General features: G+C 41.3%; 1 protein-coding gene across 1 annotated transcript in view; it reads right to left on the reverse strand.

Moving 5' to 3' along the window:
- Nucleotides 1-25979, reverse strand: part of tmtc1 (transmembrane O-mannosyltransferase targeting cadherins 1) — a 281545-nt gene that overhangs the window by 92234 nt on the left and 163332 nt on the right. Inside the window, exons 5-7 of the mRNA XM_073481208.1 lie at nt 22773-22854; nt 19468-19571; nt 2005-2194 (exon numbers count right to left, since the gene is read on the reverse strand). Coding sequence (XP_073337309.1) covers nt 2005-2194; nt 19468-19571; nt 22773-22854 — 376 coding nt within the window. The remainder of the gene's footprint in view (nt 1-2004; nt 2195-19467; nt 19572-22772; nt 22855-25979) is intronic.

The raw sequence follows: 25979 nt of genomic DNA on the forward strand, positions 1-25979 counted from the left end.
CTTGATGAAGCCCCCTCACCCAGAAGTGGAGGAATTGCAGGTGCAGGGTGGGTGGCCATCCCAGGACACACTCTTTGTTAAAGCCCCTTGCAAGCAGATTTGATTAGATTCACTAATAGTTACAACTAACCAGCAACAACAAAAATGACAATAACTAATGTAAACCAACAAGTTCTGAGCTTACACGTGTTACAAAGACTAACAAAGAACAGAATCGTAATATTTGCATTGTGGAACTTAAAACAGCACTATTAACAAAATACACTAGCAAGCCGTTGTTATTTCCCTTCCTTTCCACACAACCGCATCCAAAATGATGATGGAATGATGGATAATCAATCTAACGTCACTACAACTAGCACTACTAGCTGTGAATGCTGCCATTCTGTGGTGTTTTTTTCTTTTTTGAATGTTTTTTAAAGGTGGATGTTTTTCCGAGCTGGTTGAAATGGTATTTGTTTCATTTTGAGTATGCAAATACTTAGGGAAATGACAATAAAGTTAACTTGAATCTGAGTGAATGTGAATCTAGGTACTAGCCTGAAGCCTTTCAAAAAAGTGACCGTAATCTTTTTAAGGTGAACTTGTTCAGATGGTTTTGTCCTATGGAGGACAGTGGACTAAACAGGGCGAACAGGGACAACAACTGGTGAGTGAAACATCCATAATTAGTCTTTTAACTTCAATTCTGGGTATAGAAAAAATAAGTTACTATGTGAATTCAGTTTCAATTGAACCATCCGAGTCATAGTCCATTAATTCCTGACTATGGACACTTGCCAAAGAAAACAAAACAAAACATTGAGACCAGTGTATATTTTTGTGTGTTTTGCAATTAAAATATAGTTTTTCATAAGCAGAAACTCTGTTTCCCTGGTAACACCGGAGAGTTTGACTAATAGCTGAAACAATCATTACAATCCCATCGGGTTCTTATGTTATGGAAACGTCCAGTAAATAAGGCGGACCTTAGATATGACTCCTGGCAACGGCAGATAAACTCCACTCAGCTCATTGAACCCGTCAGCTCAGGTGTTAGCCAGACAGCTGACGTTATGCTAGCACGATTCCATAAGTCCATAACATTGCATACGGTAGACAAACAGTTCATATAATTTCACAGCATGTGAAACAATAAGATAGGCTAGCTAACCAGCCACATCACTGTCCACAAATTAATAAAAGTGTGTCCGGCTGCAGTCTGAAGTAGAGAGTTGAACAGTGAACAGGATGTGGGAAGATCTCTTGATACAGTGCGTTCAGAGGGACAGTGTAGTGAGGAGTGAACGCACATAAAGTCAGTTTAACCAGCTTTTTAAAATCAAACAGGACTACTCACCTATTTATGAGTAATCCATTACTTGTTATGGAAAGTTCAGCCAGCGGACACTCAGGTTACTCACTTTATAATTTACTACAGCCCTGAGTGTAGGCTTCTTTTTGCAGCTTGTGTGTTACAGCGCCACCCTGTGGTGTTCAGAGGATGATGCAGTGAGGGACTACCCTTGGTGTTTCAAATAAGATATTCATTTTTCTTTTTTATTTAATTTATTTCAAGCCTCCAGGTGTCTTCAGCCAGCTGATGCCGATGCTGCTCATTTTAGAAACAGGATATAGAGAACAGTAAACAGTAAACAGGCAGTTTCACTGGAACTACTTGAGTTTTAGAGGGCTCCATATATCAAAAGTTAGTTCAAACCTTCCAGCCGATCAGTACCAAGTATTAACCCAGACCATGGAATAAACTTAAATAACAGACTTCATTTTAAGACAAAGTTACCTGGTAGATTTTTAGGCATTTATTTTTGTATGTCCAACCCAAACAATCACTTCAGTGACATTCATAGATATAATTAAGGTAGTATAACTTTTTATTATTGTAATATTTACAAAGCCACTGAATTATTTTTAGAGTACAAGTGAAAACACAACTTCCTTGATGGAGGTAATGAGGACAGACAAGTATCTGTGAATGCTATGCTATCTGTAAATTCTTGCCCTTACCTGCAGTGAGAAGATGCAGTGCAGGCAGAGAGTGACCATCACCACGGCCAGCAGCACAGTGGCCACGTTGCGCACGTCGCTCAGCGACTCCACGAGGGGAATACTTCCTACCTGCCAGTCATAACACAGCATGATGGGAGCGAGCAGCAGCCAGGCATTGAAGGACAGCAGGTAGGAATAGGTCAGAATCCTGGGGAGAGGGAGCAGAGAGAGGTGGACAGTGTTAAGAAAAGATGGATGTGAAACAGAGGAGGGAAGGAAGAAGAGACAGAGAAAAATTTGAATCACACAGCAACACTATCAATTGTCAGACTTAATCAGCCCCAATTTACAATTTGATCATTGTAATGATCCTGTTTATCTCCATACTTAAGTGTGGAATAGTCTATCTGAGGATAAAGTGAACAGCTGGTTGTCCAACGTTAAGTGACTGATTGGGAGTAGTTGTCTAAGTAGACATTCAGAACCCAATCAAATAAGTCTATGCCAAGTCACAGAGTGTGCTGCTAAAAGCCTGAGTCATGTTGACACTGCTTTTGACTCCACCCTGACCAAGGAGAAGCACCACTCCATTCTTCAGAGACATGCTCCACCCCCTGGTTTGATCTTTGTGGTGCGTTCCTCATACCAAACGCCATCACAGCGTACTGCATGAAATGGTCAGGTGTGACAAAGGCTGATATGTCAGACGCTCTTGGTGTTAACGGAACCTGCCAGTATCCATTAAGGAGGTCTAACTTTGTGATAAACACAGCAGGGCCGATGCTGTCAATAGTCTTCCATGTGGAGAACAGGTGGAAACAAGTCTGGCACAGTAACTGCATTGGGTGGCAGCACTCAAGGGCACCTTGTGACTGAGGGTGATACGCACTAGTCACTGAGTGAGAGACACCCAAGACCTCTAACGTCTGCTTGAAAGTTTTAGACAGGAAATTCTTACTCTGATCAGTCTGCACAACTTTTGGTAGCCCAAAGGTTGTGAAGAATTGTGTTATCATTTTAGTGATTGCCGGAGCAGTGATATTCCTAGAGGAATCGCCTCAGGAAAACGGGTGGACACACACATCACTGTTAAAAGAAACTGGTTACCAGACTTTGTTCTGGGCAATGGTCCAACACAGTCTACAATGACATGCTCGAACGGCTCACCAACAGCAGGAACTGGACACATGGGGCAGGATGCACAACCTGGTTTGGTTTACCCACAATCTGACATGAACTGCAGGTTTTACAGAAATGAGCAACATCAGCTTTCATGCCAGGCCAGAAGAAATGTTTCAAAATTCGGTCATATGTCTTAGTGACACCACAAATGCTTATGCGCTAGCTCTAGCACATGCTGTCGCCAACCAACTGGAACAACTATCTGGTACAGATAGGGGTAACTGTACCCCAGTCCTCACCAGTATCAGCTGCTGCCTCAGCTGAATGTAAAACCCACCTGCGCATTAACACCCCATGATCAAAAAGGAAACACTGTTTTTTAGCACAGTCACTAGGAGTATCAACAACTGCAGCAAAACGTTTTTCTAGAGAGGGATCACTTTTCTGGGCACCTCACGAGTCAGTGACACTACCCCTCAGGAGAAGCAACGGACTCCGTTACATTCTCACACACTTTTGAAGGACAGTTCCCTACTTCACCAACAGAGGGCAACAGTGAGGAGAACAGTGAGTCAGACAGATCTACCTCCTGAGCCTGCTTACAAGCATGAGCTCGGGTCAAAATGCTAACCGCAAAGACTTTTGGATGACTCTGAACCAGCTTGTCAGGTTCAGACCCAGAGATAGGAAGATCCACCACTTCAGGATCAGGATAAACTTTACCCCCAGCTACGTCATTTCCCATGACAAAATCAATACCATCAATGGGAAAACATGAGCGGCCAGCAACGGGGAAGAAACCAGAAACCAACTTGGACTGCACATGAATACAATGTAGCGGTGCAGGCACGAGGATAAAGGATTGCGAGCCACCAGTGTCTCATAACACAGTGACCAGACGCTGATCCTCAGCCTTTCCTGTGAGTGACACAAAACCGTTAAAGATAAAAGGTTTAAAGCATTCATCAGGGGCTTTAGGAGAGGTGGGCAGGCTACAGGGAGACACCGTCTTAATCAGACCCACTCCCTTTGGCTGCTTTAAAGTCTGACCCTGCTGTTTACGCTTCCACACCACGCAATCAGCAATTGCCGGACTTCCGGCAGAAGAAACAGACTTTCTCACCTCTAACACCCGACGAAGAATCAGCTGGACGTGTGACCTGCACTTCCCCTGTTCTCTGATAAGGCTCACAGTGGGAGGAATCACGCTTGACAAAAACATTTTTGTGAGTTAACATAAACTCAGCCGCCAAAGTAGCAGCTTGCTGGAGAGTGGTTACCCGTTTCTCATTTAGATAAACCACAGTACGCTCCAACACAGTTTTTAAACTCCTCCACTAACATCAGCTCACGCACAGAAACCAAGTCATCCGCCTTACAGGCCGAACACCATCTGTCAAAGAGGATACTATTCTCCCTGGCAAAATCAGCATGAGTCTGGTTCAGAGATTTCCTGAGGCCTCGGAAACGCTGTCTATAAGCCTCCGGCACTAGCTCATATGCTCTTAATATAACACCTTTAACCTTTTCATAGACCAGACCATCTTCCACAGACTGAAGAACAAGCCTCTTGAACCTCACCAGCTAACTTACACTGCAAGAGAATAGCCCATACATCTTTCGGCCAGTGCAAAGCCACAGCAATGCGCTCAAATGCACTGAAGTAAGACTCAGTGAGAATGTGCCTGCTCACATCAAAAGTGCTGGCGGAATCCGACGAGAGCCGTGCAACAGCAGAAACTGTGGCAGGTGGATCTGCATTAACCTGCAGTTCTAACTGACGCATCTTAATAGCTGTATCCACCTCCAACTTCTTTAAGCTTCTGAATTCCAACTCCCTCCGGAGCTGAAATTCCTGCTCTTCTTTTTCCAACTGAAAACGAGCTAAACAGACTTTTACACGAGCATCCAACTTAGAACCAGGAGATGACGGACATTCACCACCCCAACCATGAATTGTTTGTGAAGCTGCCTTCTGGCAAGTGCCTACGCAGTGTCATGGCCAGGACTGGTCTGAGGAGGAGCCTCTTCCCTCCGGCCATTCGGACAATAAACTCCCATAAAACAACATAACACACACTCAGCGCACACCATATGTCACACACATGCATACACACCCTACTACTTTGCACACAGAGTTTGCACATGGTTCTTTCTGTAAATACTTTTGTCTTTGTCTCTTATTTATAGCTAGTTATTGTTTATAATATGTATGTATGTATATATATATATACATTTCTATTTCAATTTAAGTCTTTTATTTTAATCTCTTTTTCAGTTTTATTTTCTTACTTAAATTTTATTTTATGGCTGCACTATTTTTTTGCACAGTAAACGGAGTGGTTGCGAAACGTCATTTAGCACATTTCTATAGCCTAAACAGTCACTATACTATATTTGCCTGGAGGCACACTCGCGTGTGCTTGCAAGTCTCCCTCACACCCGCTTGTACTACGGAATGGCTGGCTGGATGACCCACTGGCCCCAGACACAACTCTGGCCCCCGCTTAAATCTTGCCCTGATTAGTAACTGGCCACGCACAACCACCTGCTGTTGTAATGCCAGCTACCGGTATAATTTAACAATTCTGTCCTGAACGATGATTACCGAGCAATGTGAATATTTTACTCCCCACCTCCCCCTGCAATGTTAAACTTGTCTGAGTTAAGACCACGTCCACACTCGTGTTTTCAACACCATTAAAGATGGATTCTTGAGTATGCCCAGCATACTTCCTCTTGCCATAAAGAATATAGTGGTAACGCATTTACTTCTTTGTCGACCGCTGGACGAAGCAGAAGAGATTTGCATTGTTTTGGTAGTTGTGGGCGGAAACCTTTTGACACATAAGCAGCATTTTCAAATTTACCCACAGTGATGGGGACAGGTCCTGGAATTATAAATGGTTTTCACAATGACTGCAGTGCAAGAATAAACACACTGTCATTACAGCTCAAGCTGGTTTCCTTCTGGCATGAGTGAGGAGGAATGGATTGTGGATTGAATGTGACAGACTGTAGGAGAAATGCATTTTACTGTACAGGTTGGAGCATACGTTACCACATGAACACAGGGTGGCAGCAAACTTTAGTAATGAAAACCTTGCCCCATCTCCGACCATCTTTCAGACCAGGGGGAAACTACTATGGTCATTATTACTTTTAGTCCATCATGCACTGGCAAACCGCACTCTCTTCTGGCATCATCAATTGTCGTCAGTAGAACTGGCTGAAAGCATGATACAGACAAAATAAGTAGTCACGGCAAAATAGCAGGGGTGTGTCTATCCAGGCTCCTGGCCCATGAGTTTGTCCTCAAAGTCTTTGAGACTTTGAGTCTCTGAGTCGCAGACCGGTCAGACAGCCATGTACATGCTACAGGCAATGAGAGCAGAGCCTCCACTCCTCTGCTGTCATCTGCAGCAGCTCTCCAAACCCAGTCTAACCAGCATGTTTGACCATGGCTCCTCGCTGTACCACAATACGAGTAGGCAATCATGTGTTTTCTTTCTATCATAATCCATCCTCTCCTCATTTTTTCATTGCAAATCACACACAGTGTATTCCTGTGTCACGTCTCACATGTGTGATCTTGTAGTGTGTACCCCTTGTTGCTGATCAGTCATGTAGTGTGAAAACCATGACTGGAAGATTCTGGCAGAACAAGACAGAAAGTTGTGCAGTGTTTCAAGCCATTAGTGGACCTCTGAGTTTACATTAGCAAGCTAATCTTTTTTTAATCAGCTATTATCATTCCTTTCCTACAGCTGAATTCCAGCAAATCCAAGCACCACTCTTAGTCGATTTCACCCCTCTGACTCCAGCAAAAAAAGGTTACAACACAAAAGACGCTAAGCTAAAGTCCTCATCGATTCTGACAGAGGCCGTGCTGGACTGAATTCTGAGCAGTCAGGCTGTGAAGAACAGCCACAGGTTAGGTATTGATTTCCTCAGGACAATATAACGGAAGAGTCAGAAGCTCGCTGTGGCTGTAAAGCCATTTGCTGACGACTCGAGAGGAGGGGGACACAGGGCAAATCCCCTCTGAACATGACAATGAAAACATGTCAGGAAGACGGAAAGGAGCTAGCACTGCTCCTCCCTCTTCCTCCCTCCACTGTCTTCCTTTGTTCCCCTGACTTCTGCTCCAATTGGCTATTAAAGAGATTGACGACTAGAGAGAGACATGGGAGACAGAGTCTGAAATAAACACAGGCTCAGGTCAATAGGCATACACAGACTTGTAGAGGACTTGCAGAGGTTGTCCTAAGCTCACGCACACACACACACACACACACACATACAGATAAGGCAGCCCTCCAAGGTGGTGCTGACAGGCTGTTTAGCATGCAGCAGAATGTTCACCACCTGCCATCATCTGATGGGTCTGGGTCATAAATTCAATTCCCTTTTCCATACTTTGCAAGGCCCCCTAACCACAAATTATCACACATATACACACACACACATACACTATGAAGCACCCCTGTGTGCACATGTTCACACGTGGACATAGGCTTACAGACATGAGAAGAAACCGAAGGTAGATGGAAAAAGTAGTGAGGGATCAGGGAGAAGAAAGGGGAAATGAGTCATTTGTCAGGTGGCTCATGAGCGTTCTGCTTTGCTGAGTTGTCTGATGGGAACAAATAACCCAAAGACAAAAGTCAGTTACATGATCTACACACAGATAGCCCTCAGCAAATTTAATTCAACAAAACACCTTTTTGATCCAACAGAGATGTTTGTCAGAAATTGTCAACTAGACATCACAAAGCAGAACAAACAGTATAACTGTGTAAAGACACAAAGCAATGACAGCATCACTCATGAGGCTCTCATTTGATTGAAAGAGTCAATCTACTCTCAGACTGGATCAGTGGATAACACCTCTGATACCTCTGTAGAGGGGACAAAACATGCCTCTATGGGTATGTCCCATTTCACTTAAATTGTATCTATGTTTCCCTCACTTGCGTCCTTTCCACAGGAGGAGAGAGGATATGCAGAAATGTGTATTAAGACAAATGAGACGTCCTTTCCTCTGCAGAGTCACGTGAAGTGTTTCTAATGACGTCTGCAGCTGATCACAGCTGGATCAGCTGTCAGTCGGCTTTAACAGCTGTAGAGACGTTTGGTGAATTTGTGCCAAAAATGCCATTATCTATATATATATAGACGCACTTGGATCGTTTCTTATAGTGCAGGTAATGTTATGGTTTCCTCATTAATGACGTATTATTTCACTCACCAGCAGCCCATCTGATATTAATCACAATGTTTAATTTTGATGCACATCATCACCATGAAGAAAATCAAACGTGTCTGCAGTTTAGGTGTAATAAGTTCAGACATTTACATGACTAAAGTTATAGTGAATATAGTTTGAACCTACACTTGGAAATTAGACTGCGATGAACTTGATTCAAGGTTGGCTTAAAATAAAGATCAGATTTATTTTGCTGTAAGTACTCTGCATTATTTCAGCTGCTGTCTATACCCTACGTTATAATCAATCCTGTGCTTTATACCAGCTTAAATATCTTTGAAGCGGACGGCAAACAGTTTCGCTGGATGATCACTTTTTTTGAGGCTGATCTCTGGAGAAACTCTAACAGCTGGATCGGCATCTGCTTTTCTGTCAGGTTTTGTGGTTTATGCTCAGTTCCTGTTTCATTCTCACAGTTTTATCTCATTGGACATGTCGGGATGCGATGCTGATATCTTGATTATTAATTTTTGTGCAAATTAAGCTTCTGTTAATCACATTAAACTTCATCTGGATTTTTTTTGTGAACCCACAATCTTAAAGTTCAAACTGTGGCTGTAATTGTCGGTCTGTTAACAAACAGCACCTGGAATGGTTTTCCAGTCTTGAAGGAGTTCCCAGAGGTGCTGAGCACTTGTTGGCTGCTTTGCCTTCACTCTGCGGTCCAACTCATGCCAAACCATCTCAGTTGGGTTTAGGTTGGATGATTGTGGAGGCCAGGTCATCTGATGCAACATTCCATCACTCTCCTTCTTGGTCAGATAGCCATTACAAAGCCTGGGGATGTGTTTGGGGTCATTGTCCTGTTGAAAAACAAATGATGGTCCCACTAAGCGCAAACCAGATGGGATGGCATGTTGCTGCAGAATGCTGTGGTAGCCATGCTGGTTAAGTGTACCTTGAATTTTAAATAAATCACCAACAGTGTCATCAGCAAAGCACCCCCACAGGCCTGATTCATGCAGTCTCCTCTGAATAGTTCATGTTGATATGTGTCTGCTACTTGAACTCTGTGGAGAATTTATGTGGGCTCTAATCTGAGGTGCTGTTGATTTGCGGTTTCTGAGTCTGGTAACTCTAATGATTATTATCCTCTGCAGCAGAGGTAACTCTTGGTCTTCCTCTCCTGGGGTGGTACTCATGAGAGCCAGTTTCATCACGTGTTTGTTGGTTTTCGCGACTGCACTTGAGGATACATTCAAAGTTCTTGATATTTTCCGGATTGACTGACCTTCATGTCTTAACGTAATGATGGACTGTCGTTTCTCTTTACTTAGCTGAGTGGTGCCATAATATAGATTAGAACAGTAGTCAAATAGGGCTATTCACTGTATTGGACTGTGTAACAACCCTAGCTCTGCACAACACAACTGATGGTCTCAAACACATTAAGAAGGCAAGAAATTACTCAAATTAACTCTTGACAAGGCACACCTGTTAATTGAAAGCAAAGTACATCAGGTTGTCATCTGTATAGCTAGGATAAGCAATCTTATTGTCTTGTATGATTTAGCCTAGAAGACATTAACATTCAGGTTGAACAGAGCAAACCCTGGGGGAAGCTGAGACCTTAAGTCATAATTACCTTCAAAAAGTTTTTTTTAGATTTCTACCTGCCCACTGCCAGTGTCAAATGGCTAAGACAAGAGCAGGAAGGATTGAGCGAGGATACACTGACAGACAGAAAGGTTATAAGGGAATACTGGAGGCTCAGCCAGACATCAGGGAGCAGAAATAATGAGAGGAGAAAATGAAGGCGAGCAGGACAGAAGGAGCAAAGGATATGAGAATCTGCTATAAATTTCCCAGGTGGCAGAGGGAGAGGAGAGCTATTTTTCACTGCTGCTGTGCTAAGGATAGATGATAGACTGTTGCACTGATGAGAGGGCCAGCAAACCTCTCTGCTGTCTGCAAACACCCGCAATTCTTCATACTAACTCAATATTATCACATTACTAACTGCTACTGACAAATTGCAACCTCCTTTCAAACTCAATGTTAACTATTTTTTCTGTCAACCAGACAAGTGTCCATTTAAACTTGGTCACCTTGTGTAGTCAGATTCGGAGGTAAAGTTTACAAGGTTACCTCTCAGATATACATTTGAGTTGAGTGTAAAGCCATGTCATCAGCTTTGTGAGGTGGTACTTGGGCGTAGTGATGCTTTAAGCAAACTGCAAATATTAGCATATGTAGTTAAAACTCAATGATTTTGCACTCGTTTTAGGGACACCACCTCTTTAGATTAAATTAAATCAATAATTTCTTACGTTATCAGTCAAATATTCTAAAGTGTGACTTCTCGATTAAATTCATAACCGTCAGAACAACAACTGAGTCTAAATTATAATTAATAAATTGAAAAAAATACTAGTTCAGTGGCTTAAATTAAATGATTATCAGACACAAATATCAACCATAACAAGCAGTCAAAATGATGACAGTGAATTGAATGGTGAATGGGGAATGCTGGAAAAAATAATGTAATCAATACGGATTCTAGTAACTAATACTGAAGTAAGATGCAGAATTTGGAGGTTGAATTACCGTCAATAAGATTATTATTGTTATATTATTTTGACATCAACCCTGTCATGAGCAGTTTGAGAAGATCGTCCGTGCCTACTTTTGAGCTGGAAAGGCTGGGCTGGAGTTTAGAGCTCGGTTGGGACCCATGGTAATAGATGTGGTGGACAGAACCTCTTCACAGTGGCTCTGGGTGGCGCTATCCCGGAGACAACATGTGGTTATCGGTGAGATGGGTCCTACCAGGCCTCTTTATCTTGAAGTGGTTCAGCGATGGAAGTCGGCCAGCAGCCTTTTCAACAGAAGCAAGCTCAGTGGTTGTACACATAGGGCAGGGGAGATGGCTGTCTGTCCAGAGCTCTCTCTCAGTAGGTTGATGGCAAAAATATAACTCAGGTCATATTAGTGTTTTTTATTATCTCAACCCTGCACATTGCACAATGTTGTTTTTTATTATTTATTATCTCAGGAATCCTGCACATTGCACATTTGGTGATGACCAAGATAGAGTCTCAGAGATGGTAATTCCAAGGAACCTATAACTGTTCACCTGCTTGACCTCAGCTCCACTGATGTAGACAGGGGTGTGTGTCTTTGCCTTCTAAAATCAACAATCAGCTCCTTGGTTTTGCTGACGTTGAGCAGTGGATTGTTCTCTCTCTTGAATTGTCATTGTTTATACTGCGGCTGATGATGGTGGTGCGTCCTCATACTTACTTACACACCACACAATAGAGCTCTTTTGATGTCTGGGGCTGCAGTCACAAGCCCCATTCACACTGCCGTTTGAGTGTGGGGATCCTGCGGCAATTCTCCGCATCGTCCTCTGTGTGAAAGTCTCAGATGCGGCGAGGGGGGGAAATTTCGCTGCGCCTCTGATGCGCAGTATTGGCGAGTGTGAACAAATAAGCTGGCAGTGCGGAGCAGGGGCGTGTCGATCTGATGGTGTTCACTATCTGATAACTAAACAGGTCCTCAACAAAATAAAGAGACATGTCCCACAAAGCAATGTTACAGGACCAAACAACAGTAACGTAGTAACTGGTAATGTCTTTGGCCACTTATGTGAGGAAAAAAATACCACAGTTATATGTGGAGAAGTGTCTGTCCTACCGACTCTTCGTCACATTTCTGCCCAAAAAACAGCATCTGTCCCCGTCAAAAAACTTTAACTCACGAAGTGTTTGTCGCGGTGAAAAAAATTACTGCAACGGTCAGCCTTCCTGACCGAGACTTCAGTGAACTTTCCCCAAGAAAATAGCATCCCTCCCCGCGAGTGACAGAGTTAGACAGCGTCCTGTTTCCTGATGGCGATTATGTAATTATATAATTATAAACGAATAAAAGAAAAAAGAAAAACGTAACTTTGTCACTTTCCAGGATGCATGGTGGGTCAGGATCTCAATCACAACACATTATAACAGCATCCATATGATTATAAACACAGCCATGACAGACAGGTAATGTTTTTTTATTTTTTGAGATGAAACGGCCGTCAAAGCCCTCGGGTGCGCGATACCGTAAGAGAAGAAAAGAGGAGGAGGAGAAGAAGTCCAAATATAAAGGTAACATTATGTCATCTTTTTTTAGATGTCGTTTTGTGTGAAGCTGTATCATTTGTATTAGCTTGCTAGCTATGTTAAAGCAACGCTGGCTTAACACGCTAGACAATGACACTGATAGCTACTAAGAAGGATAAATGAATCATGAATCAAAGTAGAGGCCGCAGGTTGTACTCTGTGTTGTTTATTGTGAAATAGTAGTGAATCTTTTATTATAAGGTAATTATAAATGTTATGTTGAACACACCACTTATGCAAATAACTGCTGCAAGCTGCAACAGTTGTTTGTCCTATTCTGTCTGCTGTAGTTTTTGTTTTTTTTTGTTTGTACAGTAATGAGTGAATCTACTCTATATCTGTCTAGATGCGCTCAAAAGTAAAGAGTAATTTCGCCTAGGGCACCAAATGGGCTAGAGCCGGCCTTGCCAACTCCAATACCTGGGCTTTGGGTATCGGCTAATACCAAATACCGATTTGATACCAGTGCTTGTTAAAAAAAAATGTTTTTTTCTTTGAACATCTGCACATACTACTAACCCTGTATGGATGTTATATGATTGCTATCATTGTTGTATGGCCTGGCTCAGGTAAAACCTTACAGAGAATGGGTTAGGGTTAATCCATACAACATTCTTTAATAATCTATTTTGACAGTCAGTCATAACTGAAAAAGAACAAATAAAGAAATCTAGGAATAAAAAACAATTCCTTTAAAAACTGGAACTACTAAATGGAACAGCTTAAAACAGTGTTGCAACAGCAACTTAAATAAATCTAGGAATAAATAATTAACTTAAAACTTAATCCAGAACTCGTTTGCTTGCAGCAGCGCACTTTGAAGAGCAAATGCTGACGGAAATACTGTGTTTCAGACTCAGCAGAGACATGGGGCACACGTTGGTGGTCCAAATGTCAGTAGTTAAGCTGATTGCCTGCACGTCTTTCAGCCTACATGACACACGACATGTGTTCCCTCACTGTCTCATAAAGTTTGGGGAGAGCAGTTTTGTCGTGCTCTTACGCTCTTACGGTGTTGAAATTGGCAACACTCGTGCCACCTGCAACCGCACATTAGCCAGAAGAACGCTTGGTCACGTAACAGCTCTTGGTCCAAGTTAAGTCAGCTTAGCTCTGATGCTGCCTCTCTTTCCTCTCTTCCTCGGGTGGTCACAGCGTCACTTTTCAGTGGTGTTTTGACCCGCTTGTCTGGCTGGCTGCTCGGCAGATGCCGCTGGTGGAGATCCTCTCGCAGATGGAGTCGAAAAAATAGAAACGTAGCAAGGATCTAAAGAAACTACGGGCCACTGCAACTGAATGCACAACCATTGTCATACCAACCTCTTTCAAGAAACTTGAATTCACAAGGTGTATGGTTTTGTTTTTCTGTTTAGTAAGGAAAATGAGTGTAATTTTTACACTTTTAGACACATTTCCTTTACATTTTTACTTTCACTTCTCATTTTTACACAGGTTTTTTGTGCCTACATTATTAGACCAAAAAAGAGCTTTAAAACAGAGAATTCACTGCTCGCAAAAATCTCCCAGCTGAAACTACGGTGGTTATAAGACAATCACCTCTTGTGGTACAAAGTGGTATTGGGTTGATGATGTTGGTTCATTTTTGTTCAGTGTTTAAATCTAAAATTCTGGCTATAGTATTTTACAGATTACACCTTTGAGTTTTGATTGGAATCCTTGATGTTAATTTCTTTCAGGTGCCTAATCCTAAAATAATTGTTTCAGCACCTATTTTGTGGTTTTCATTGGTTATCTTTGTTGATTAAAATGACAATAACATAACAACAATTCTATAAGCTTTGTTTTAACCAACATACATACTCGTTTATTTACATACTAATAGTCAGGTTCACTATATAATTTTGTGGGAATTTTGGGGGGATTTGCTAAACTATGCATTTTTGGAAAGGTTATTGCATAAGGAGTCAGAAAATCAATGTTTGCATTTGCCCAGATGTCTATTTGGCGGCCATATTGAATTTTAAAAAATGGCCACCGTAAAACTTTAATTTGTAATATCTTGGCTTCTGTAAAAGCTGGAATGTTGATTTTAACTGCTAAACCCACATTTTCAGGGTCAGGGGATCCAATGGTACTAGTTACAAAGCTACAAAACTTTACCACATTAACCCATAGATGCATAAGTGGGTCAAAAATGACCCGGTGTGGTTGTTTTCTTGCAATATCATTGTAATGAAAAGTTGTTCACATTTAATATTCCATGTTCCTCAAAAAGCATGTTTTTTTTAACATCCCATTGAAATACATCCACAATATGGGTAAAAAAAAAAAATCACAAGCAGTTGGTCAGATAACTCAGAGTTCCTTTTATTGAAGAGTTTTTTCTTTGAGTTTAAAATTAGCTAATGTAAAACTTGGATGTTCTGGAACTATCGACATGCACATTTAGACCACAGTATGATTAAGCAACCTTTTTAATTAGACAGTTTCTATACATCATCATAATCATCATCGCTTTCATGCATCATGGCTTGGGAATCGTCATCGTTCTGGCACTGGCTGCTGCACTGACACATGTCAATACAGGCTAAGTCCTTAGCTCTGCAGGAGCACCTCCCAGAAGAGCAGTCAGATTTACACTTGCATTGGACCAAATTAAGGATGGCCTTTGGGGCTGGGAGGAACTATGTGGTCACTGTTAGCAGCAGTCATAAATGTATGTTGTTGAAATATAACATTCTGAGGTAAAAATTAAGATAATAGGCTACTTACTATACATGTACCAGATGCTCTGTAAAACAATGTTCTTGAGGCATGACACAGCTGATATAGTTTGTTGTGTGTTCCACAACAACTATCCCAGTATACCAGAAGTCTGAGGAGCAAAAGTCACATATGACACACACTATACAGTAATATTAGCTAGCTTAGTTAGCTGTAGTCATAAATGTATAAATATGTTGTTGAAATATATAACATATTTTCTGAGGTAAAATGAAGATAATACTTACTATACATGTGTTAGATGCTCTGTAAAACAATGTTCTTAAGGGATGACACTGCTGATATAGCAAGTCTGAGGAAGAGCCATTGGCTCGAAACATCACTGCAAATAAAATCTTTCAACAGGAACTACTTTGTGTGTGGATCACTCTCAGCACCCATTCTAGTAGGTTTGCATTGTGCATGTCTTTGTAATCATTCCCACAATAAATATTAAATGTTTTAATGAGTGATATAAAAAAAAAATATTTTTTGAAGAACAGCTGGAATATGAAATGATAACTTTTCATTACAAAGATATTGCAAGAAAACAACCACACCCGGTCATTTTTTACCTACTCATGCATCGAAGGGTTAATATGGTAAAGTGTAACTAGCACCATTGGATTCCTTGACCCTTACAATGTGGGTTTAGCAGTAAAAATCAACATTCCAGCTTATCCAGAAGTCAAGATACTACAATTTAAATTTTTACGGCGGCCATTTTTTAAACTTCAATATGGCCGCCATATAGACATCTGAGCAAATGCAAACATTGATTTTCTGACTCCTTATACAATAACCTTTCCAAAAATGTATAGTTTAGCAAATCCCACAAAAAAATCCCACAAAGATAAAAATCTAAATATAATGAACCTGACGTCTCCGTCTCCGTCCCCTCCCTCAAACACTGCTTTTCAAGCTTGCCCATCTTCAATTAACAACACTGCAGTACGAAACAACAGTATCGCGATCAGAAAACAACGGACTTATAAACTTTTTCAGACTGTAAATCATGCGAAGGTGCTCTGGGACCCGAATGTAAAACCTAAAGGAATTTTTGGTGGACACTTAAATATAAGGAGTATTGTCTCAAAAACGGAGCAACTTGAACATTTATTGTTGGAATCTAACCTTGATTATCTGTGCCTATCTGAAACGTGGTTAACTCCAACAACTCCTTCTAGTGTCTACAGCATCACAGGTTATAGCGTTTTTAGACTAGATCGTAAAAAAGGGAAGGGTGGTGGGGTTATGATTTATGTTAAAGAATGGCAAAGAAGTGATCCTAATGGGAGATTTCAACCTGAATTGGCTGGACAAAACACGCAGAAAGAAATTAAAGGATATATCCACTAAATTTCAGTTGACTCAGATGATAAAAAACCCCACAAGAATAACAAGATCCTCAAAAACATTGCTGGATCTAATTTTTACAAACAGAGTTGATCGTATATCAAAAACATATAATTTAATAACAGGTATGTCAGACCATAATCTCACCTTGGTAGCGAGGCAGCTGTCCAAGTTGAGGTACAAACACCAAAATAGAATGGAGGGGAAGAAACATGTCTCTTTGATTCCAAAGAAAGATATAGACCATTTTGAGAATGATGTCAAGAAAACTAAATGGGAGGATATAGGTAATAATGTGAGCTGTGAGCAGGCCTGTGTGGATTTGATATCAACATTTAGTACACTTATGTCTAAATACACTAAAACAGTGCTTGTCAAGCAAAGTAAACAAACTTTACCCTGGTTTAATGACACCTTATCCCACCTAATGAAGACAAGAGATGCAGCACTAAAAAAATCCTTAAAATCTGGCTTGGAAACAGATCGCCTGATATTTAAAAGCCTTAGAAATAAGGTCAGAGGGCAGCTTCGAAAGGCAAAAGCCAATTTCTTTCTTGAGATAATTAAACAAGCAAAAGGAAACTCTAAACTGTTGTGGAAAGGCATAGATCAACTCAGTGGAAGAGCTCGCCCTAAAAGTGCCCCTATAGAACTTAAATTAAATGGTAGCATACAGACTGACAGTTTAGCTATTGCAGATGGTTTTAATGATTACTTTCTCAACTCTGTTATAGAATTGGGAGGTAATCTCCCTCCAATACAACTCCCTATTGTTCCAACTAATGAGGCAAATGCCATGTTTTTTAAAAATGTAGATGAAGCAAAGGTAAATAAAATTTTATCATCGTTGTCAAATTCAAAGGCCAAAGATATTTGGGGAATTGATACTGTTTGTCTTAAAAAACACAAGAATGTCCTAACTACCTCCATCACTCAAATTATAAATTTGTCACTGAATGAAAACATATTTCCTAGCACTCTGAAGACTGCCATTGTGACTCCTGTACATAAATCAGGTGACAGACAGGAAGTGAGCAACTACAGACCGATCAATATACTTCCGGCTATCTCCAAAGTTATTGAAAAGACAGTTGCTGAACAACTGGTAGCTCATTTAAATAAAGAAAACCTACTGCATCCTATGCAGTTTGGGTTTAGAGCAAACCATTCTACCGAAACTGCATGTTGCTACTTCCTAGAAGTCATTAAAAGCAGCCTTGATAAAGGAGGGGTGGTGGGTGCCTTATTTCTAGATCTACGAAAAGCATTTGATACAGTTGATCATTCAGTGCTTCTCTCAAAGCTGTCATCGTTTAAACTTTCAGGTAATGTATTAAATTGGATCCAGTCCTATCTACTCGGCCGCTCTCAGTGTGTGCGGATTAATGATAAAACATCCTCTTTAAAAGCCTGTGTGTTGGGGGTGCCGCAGGGTTCCATCTTAGGACCGCTGCTGTTTAGCGCATACATTAATGACCTTCCATCTGTGTGTGATGGAGTAGGGACCCTGATGTATGCGGACGATACGGTTTTGTACACTACTGGGAAAGATCCTGAAGAAGTGGCTGCTAAGTTGTCAATGGCAATGGAAAAAGTTACACAGTGGCTTCAGTATTCCCGTCTCACCCTAAATACTAATAAAACAGTAACCATGTATTTCTCAAACAAGCAACGAAATACGGTTTTTCCAAATATTTATGTCAATGGAGAAATAATAAAAAATGTTAATGAGTTCAAATACCTGGGTGTGATATTAGACCCCACTCTCACATTCAAAAGCCATATCAAAAAAATGAGCCATACACTAAAATATAACTTATCAAACTTTAGAAACATCAGGAATTCATTAACTGTTGAAGCCTCTAAAACTTATTTCAATGCCATGATTTTGTCTCATTATAATTATTGTATGTCCTGTTGGTCTCAGGCAAGTACATCTGTCTTGAAACCCATCAGGTCACTCCACAAGCAAGCCCTGAAAATCTTAGACAGAAAATCACAACAGTACCATCACTGTGAAATACTTAAGAAATATAAAATGCTTAGCTTCGATAACTTAATGATGTATTCTGATGTCCGTTTAGTGTACAAAATAATCCATAATGTTGCTCCTCCCCCGTTGAAAATCTTTGTTACACTCCGTTCTGAACACTCCATCAGAGCTTCAAGATCTGTCTCAAGCGGAGATTGTAACATGCCTAAGCGTAGCTCTGCCTTTGCCCAATCTGCTTTTTCTTTCAAATCTGTTAAATCGTGGAACAATCTCCCAACTAATCTGAAACTCTGTACAGACTTCAACGTTTTTTCCCGGGACATCAAAAAATGGATCCTAAGTAACCAGTCATGTCAGCATTAATCTTAAACCTAAATTATTTTTAACTTTGTCAAAGAATGAAGTATTTTAATAACTGTATGTTTCTATTTCATTCTGATATGAAATATGTTTTACACCTGTTAGCAATGAGTGTTAGTGATGTGTGAGTGGGCGTATATACGCATATCTGTATGGATGTTTGGTCTGTTATGTAAGTTGACAATTTTTGTCCTTTCTTTTTTTGTTCTTACTCACCTGCCCAGGGACTACGGATGGAAAGTAGCTAGTAAGCTAAATCTGGTACAAAGCATCTTCTCTCATCTCGAGACTTATGTTATTTTGTACATTGTCCCTGATACAAATAAACTTATTATTATTATTATTACTATAAGGTGAAACTCCTGCCAAAACATACTTACTGTACTACTTCCTTCTGAAGTCAAGAGAGCCCTTTATAACCTAATCATCTCCACATCCAATATACATATTATTATTATTAATAGAGAACTTATCTTAAAAATGTTTTTTTCTCCACAATTCTCACTACCACTGTGCGTGTGTGTCTGTGTGTGTGTGTGTGTGACACTGACCTGGTAAGCAGGTGAGGTGAGAAGGAGGCGGGGTTGTCCTGTTCAGAGAAGAGAGGCATGGATCCTCCCATCAGCCACAGCCTTACCGACATGATGACCACCACCTGGAGGAAGGTGGGAAAATACACCAGTACAGTTACAATCAGTGTTGGGAATTACATTTCTACCAGCCACCATTTTGCAATCGCACTTTAGTGTGACATATGTCTTGGTTAAAAAAAAATCAACAACAACACAGTCACAAAAATTGTTTATTTGAAATTCTTACTCATGGTTATCCCTTTTTAATTCTCTGTATCACAAAATGTCAAATTTTTGACCTGGGTTCAACTTCAACTCAATGCGTGTGCAAACTTGCTCACTTCCACCCAACCAGCAGTACAAGTTACTTTCAAAATGCAATATATTACATATGTATGGTTACCTTCATTTTAAAGTAAACTATTACGTTACAGTATATACTGTCTGCGTAGAGTAATATATTACTTATTACACTACTTTTTAGTTACTTTCAACAAAATGCCCAAATAACCTATATAGAACAATTAAATAGCCTAGCTCTTTTTAAATAAAGGAATGGCCTTGCACACAGGGATGAGCAGGCAAACAAAGGATCAAAGTCTGATATATTATGAGATAGCTTAGTCATATGAAACATAATAGACCTGGGCGTTCTGTAGCCTGTAATGACCTGACAAGACAAAAATCTCTTTTTCTATGCCATTTTAGTCTTCAGAACAAGGAATGCAAGGGCATATGTGATTCAAGAATGTAAATTAAAGTGCGCTCGGAGGATTAGGCTTCATCATTAGGCCTATGAAATACAGCTCATATATTAATATATCATGCTGTCGTGGATGGATTCTTTAAAAAAAAAAAGATAAACGCTTCACTTCAGTCAGTAACGTGGATTGTAACGTGTTACATACATTTACTTTTACATTTAGGGCGTTTAGCAGACGCTTTTGTCCAAAGCCACTTACAATAAGTACATTTGTCACAAGAAAGAAACCACAACAAATCACCATCGATAAAGTAGAAAAGAAAAGATAGAAACAATTTTCAAGCCCTCATCTGAGCAAAGTAGCTGCTATTCATCAAGGATACCTCAAGTACCTAAGTGCTATGATTTAAGTGCTAAGGGTAAGAACATACATACATTGGGGGGGTGGGGGGGGTGGGGAGGGAGTCATGCTATGCAGGGTCGAGGTGAAGTCTGAACAAGTGAGTCTTGAGTCTTTTGCGGAAGATGGCGAGTGACTCTGCTGTCCTGACATTGGTCGGGAGTTCGTTCCACCACTGAGGTGCCAGAACAGAGAAGAGTTGCGACTTTGCTGAGCAGCCTTTGTTTGCTCTTAGCGATGGTGGTACCAGCCGGCCAGCTGATGTAGTGGAGTGAAGTGCTAGCGCTGGGGCATGTGGTCCGACCAGTGTTTGGAGGTAGATGGGTGCAGTTCCGTTGACGGCCTCGAAGGCCAGCACCATGGTCTTAATCGGATGTGGGCCGCAACAGGAATCCAGTGTCACGGAGGAGGGGGGTCACATGGGAGAATTTGGGTAGATTGAAAACGAGGCGCGCTGCAGCGTTCTGGATACGTTGCAACGGTTTGGTTGCAGAGGCTGGGAGTCCAGCCAAGAGCGAGTTGCAGTAGTCCAGGTGGGAGATGACCAGCGTTTGGACCAGGAGTTGCGTTGCGTCCTTTGTGAGGAAAGACCGGATCCTGCGGATGTTGTAGAGGGCAAATCGGGCCCGGTGGGTGGGTGGAGAGGGGGAGAGTGTGAGGTCAAATGTGAAGCTGATGAATTCAGAGGAGTGCAGCTTCTCTGGGGGGATGTTGAAGTCACCCAGGACGACGAGTGGTGTGCCATCGTCAGGGGAGCAGCTTAGGAGGGCGTCCATCTCATCAAAGAAGTCGCAGAGAGGACTGGTAGGGCGATAGATCACCACAATATTGAGCTTGAAAGGCAGGGTGACAGAGACAGCGTGGAATTCAAATGCAGATCTGGGTAGGTGGTCGTGGGTAAGGACCTGGTAGGACCACGTGGGTGAGATGAGGAGTCTAGTTCCTCCTCCACCTGTTTGTCTCGGGGAGTGTGAGAATGAGAAGGCAGTTGAGAGGGCAGCTGGGGTGACAGTGTTTTCTGGAGTGATCCAGGTCTCCGTAAGGGCCACGAAGTGGAGAGTCTGCAGGGAGGCATAGGCTGAAATGGTGTCCGCCTTCTTCACTGCAGACTGGCAATTCCATAGCCCCCCTAGTGCTTCAAGTTCAGTACCGGTTGAGAATTTCGGGTAACAGAGATTGGCTGGGTTACAGCCTCGAGCAATGGGTCTCCAGTGAAATCTTCTATGGTTAGATGTCCTCACTGGGATTGGCTGGGACTTACATGACATAACTGTAGTAATATATTACTGAAATATTATTAGTAACGCGTTATATTACACTGTTACCGCTAAAGTAAATATATTACTGTAATAGGTTGCTTTTGTAACATGTGACCCCCAGCACTGCTTGTGACATTTTATGCTTCATGGTCCTTGACAGCCTCCAATTTAATTTTTTTTGTGCCCAGAATAAAGCTATTTCTTGCTGCTGGCTGGAGCATGCTGCCGACAGTGGGAGCAAAAAGTTGACTGGCTGATCTAAACTAGGCACTTCTGCTTACAAAACCACTGTTGAACTTTAGGGTCGTCAGTTGGCTCCTCTTGAGAAGGTTTGCTTACATCGGCCACCCGTTTTACACTGGCAATGGTTAGGGTTAGTATGTAATGCCACATTGCTGCTCACTTCACATTGACCACCATTGTGGACGTGCTCTCTGGCTTTCTTTTTCTACTCCTTTTTCTACTGATAATGGCACTTGCGGCAGACTAGCAGCAGCACAGGTGTATTGCTGCCCCTGACAGATCAGTTGTATAATTCACTTGAATGCTCTCTGTCTTAGAATCTCCTGTCCAAATTGCTAACCCGCCAATGTGGCTTGTGGGTTGATCAAATTCATCCACCACTTCATAAATTTACCTGCATTTGGCCAGTGGCGGGTGATAATTTCCCACCCTGGTTCCAATCCAATGACAGTGTCCTGTTAATGACAGCTAAATTACATCTGAAAGACCATTTACTGTGGGACAGTATACAAAAGTGACAAAAAGTGAACAGGGCAGGATTGCAGTCCTCATTTTTAACTTTATTATCATGTAACAATAACGCAAATTTATTTCAACAAAATATTCACTGTGATAGATAAGTCTCTGAAAGTTAAGTTTCATACCATACTGAAATCAAATCAATCCAACAAATACTCACATAGCCAGAGATAAGGCAAGCTCGTTTGATGAAGGGGCTGCAGATGTGAAGGAGGTCCCCAACTTTGGAGCCAGACAGGTGACTGAGGGACACACAGACATACAGAGGGTCAGTGCGGCGATTGGTAGGCTTTCTATTCTCAATTTGACACAAGGAAAAAAGGGCACAGGGCACTCAGGCTTTGAATCAGAACTATTATTCTGTGTGTGTTTCGTTACTGTTAAAATGGTCATCTTCTTCTCTGTGACTGTGACAATATAAAATTACATTTAAACTGATTGGACCAGAGCCCTTACAGCATGTTCCACAGAGTCTGTCTCTTATTAAGGGGAAAGTTTATATTTGAAGGAATTTAACTTTTTACAAAATGTTTTTCAGTGCCATTTTAGTCCACAGAACAAGGAATGCATGGGCATATGTGATTCAAGAATGTAAATTGAAGTGCTGACGGAGGATTAGGCTTCATCATTAGGCCTATGAAATACAGCTCATTTCAGTCACACAGAAACTGAACAATGAACTTATACGCTTGGCTATATTAAACACATAGAGCCACCGGCTCCGGGATGGCACAGCTCGTCCGGTACCCAGCGGGTGACGACCTCGGTCCAATAGCCGGCGGGATGGCACAGCTTGTCCAGTACACAGCAGGTGACGGTCTCGGTCCAATACCCAGTGGGATGGCACCGCTCGTGAGCGCTGGGGGCAGAATCCACTCTGGAATCCACAAACGCTCATTGGGTTTGTATTTCTGCGGCAGCAGGCTGCATATCTAGCAGATAACACCCATGTTATGCCACTGTTGTCTTGTCTGCAGACTGAATACAGTATTGACTGTGTACTGACTGTAAATTTCATTGCTCCACTTAGAGCATATTGGTGCTATTTTTCTATTTATTTATTTTTCTCTCTGTCAGTCTCTACTTATGAGGGCGTTTCTGGCTCTGGAGAATGTAGTGCTTTTGAACCTGTTTTTTTTCTGCTTTTTTTTTTTTTTAAATCCATGGCACCTTTTTCTGTTTATTACTTTATTTATTTTTTATGGGACAGCCCATATACACACTCCCCGAGGTCGTTTAGTAGTACAGTTAAGCTGCTGGTAACGACAGGTTTTATTTCAACGTGGGGTGAGGTAGCATGCATCACTGTTTGGATGCTTCTGCTAGGTGAGGAGGAAGGTGGGGTGTTCTGTTCAAATCTGGGTGGATTGTTCGTTTGTGTAGTTTTTAGGGGTAATTGGTTGGCACCTATGCTACTTTTTCAGATGTATACTCCATACATGTATATTGCCTTATTAAGAGATCACTATCCAGTGTGGGTGGGGATGTTAGATTTGTGAGTTTAAACTGTAAGGGCCTAAATAATCCAATCAAGCGCAGTAAGGTTTTGCACTACTTACACCACCTCGATGCTCATATAATATACTTGCAGGAAACCCATTTAAAAGAGATAGATAGTGTTAGACTGAAGAAGAGCTGGGTTGGGAAAATATACCATTCCTCATTTTCCAGTAAATCAAGAGGTGTTGCTATTCTTTTACATAGAGATATTCCTTTTGTTCATGTTAAGACAATCTCTGATTCTGCTGGCAGGTTTATAGCTGTCATGGGACACATTTTTGATGTAAAGATGACTCTTGGATGATGAGTCCTTTTTAAGACAGGTTTTCTGAATGCTACCATACCTGTCCATGTATGATCTAATTTTACGAGGGGACTTTAACTGCTGGATGAATCCTTCCTGAGATCGTTCTTCCCCAACCTCAGCTGCTCAAACCAGGTCGACCAAAGTGATTCACTCCTTCATGAAGGAGTTTAACGTTGTTGACCCTTGGCGTTTTTTTGACCTGGACAAAAGGGAATACTCATTTTTCTCGCATATTCACTGTACCTATACACAAATTGATTTCTTTTTAGTGGACAACAAGTTGTTGTCCTCCATTTCTGGCTGTAAATATGATTCGATTGTTGTGTCGGACCATGCCTCCATTTTTATGAATGTTTATTTTCAGAAGTTTGTTTATACAAGACCACCATGGTGCCTAGATACACATTTACTGTTAGATACAGACTTTTTTAAATTTGTTTCTGAGCAATTAGATTTTTTTCAGGTTAAAAAAATTCCAGACGTAACAGCCTCTGGGTTGTGTGAAACAATGAAAGCTTTTATCAGGGGGGAGATTAGTTCCTATAAGGCTCATCAGAGGAAATCTAGAAGAGAGAAGTTAGCCAAACTATCTCAACGCATCGCACTCTTAGATGCTTTATATCAATCAATCAATCAATTTATTATTTAAAGTGCAAAATCACCATGGTACATGGTCTCAATACACTTTACAATAAAATCAAGTACAATAATAACAGACAATAAAACAATATTAAAACACCACAGGAAAATGATAAAACAGTTAAGAATTAGTTTAAACCAAAATATTGAGTAAAGAGGTGTGTTTTAAGACGGGACTTAAAAATGGCAGAGGATGTAGCTTCTTTGATACCTAGTGGGAGGCCATTCCATAGAAAAGGAGCACGGTAGGCGAAGGCCCTGCCACCAGCTGACTTTTTATTGATTGGTGGGATGACAAGGAGGTTTGAACTAAGAGAACGAAGAGGACGTGGCGGAATGTAGGGAGAAAGTAGTTCAGTTAAATAAGATGGTGCAAGTCCATTTAAAGCCTTATAGGTTAAGAGAAGAACTTTAAAATCGGCTCTAGCCTGAATGGGCAGCCAATGTAATGATGCCAGGACAGGAGTTATGTGACAGAACCTACTTGTTTTTGTTAAAAGTCTGGCGGCTCCTAGTAGTACAGATGGGGAGGCCAGAAAAAAGGACATTACAGTAATCTAAACGGGAAGACACAAGGGCATGGAGAACCACCTCGGCGCTACGCCGGGACAGAGCAGGGCGGATTTTGGCAATGTTACGCAGGTGAAAGAAAGCCGTCCTGGTGATTTCGTTGATGTGAGTCTGGAAAGTCAGGGTCGGATCAAAAATAACACCTAGGTTTCTAATGTGCGTGCTTTCAGAGATTGAACAACCATCAATATTAAGACAAAGACTGTCAGAGAAGTACTTGTAGTTATTAGGCTTAATTACCAGCAAATCAGTCTTAGCAGTATTAAGCATGAGAAAGTTTTGACTCATCCAGATCTTGATTCGGCTTACACATGTTTCCAGATTTTGTATTTGAGAGGGGTCATTAGGCTG

The sequence above is a fragment of the Pagrus major genome, chromosome 14, assembly GCF_040436345.1.
Source record: "Pagrus major chromosome 14, Pma_NU_1.0".
Classification (NCBI taxonomy): domain Eukaryota; kingdom Metazoa; phylum Chordata; class Actinopteri; order Spariformes; family Sparidae; genus Pagrus; species Pagrus major.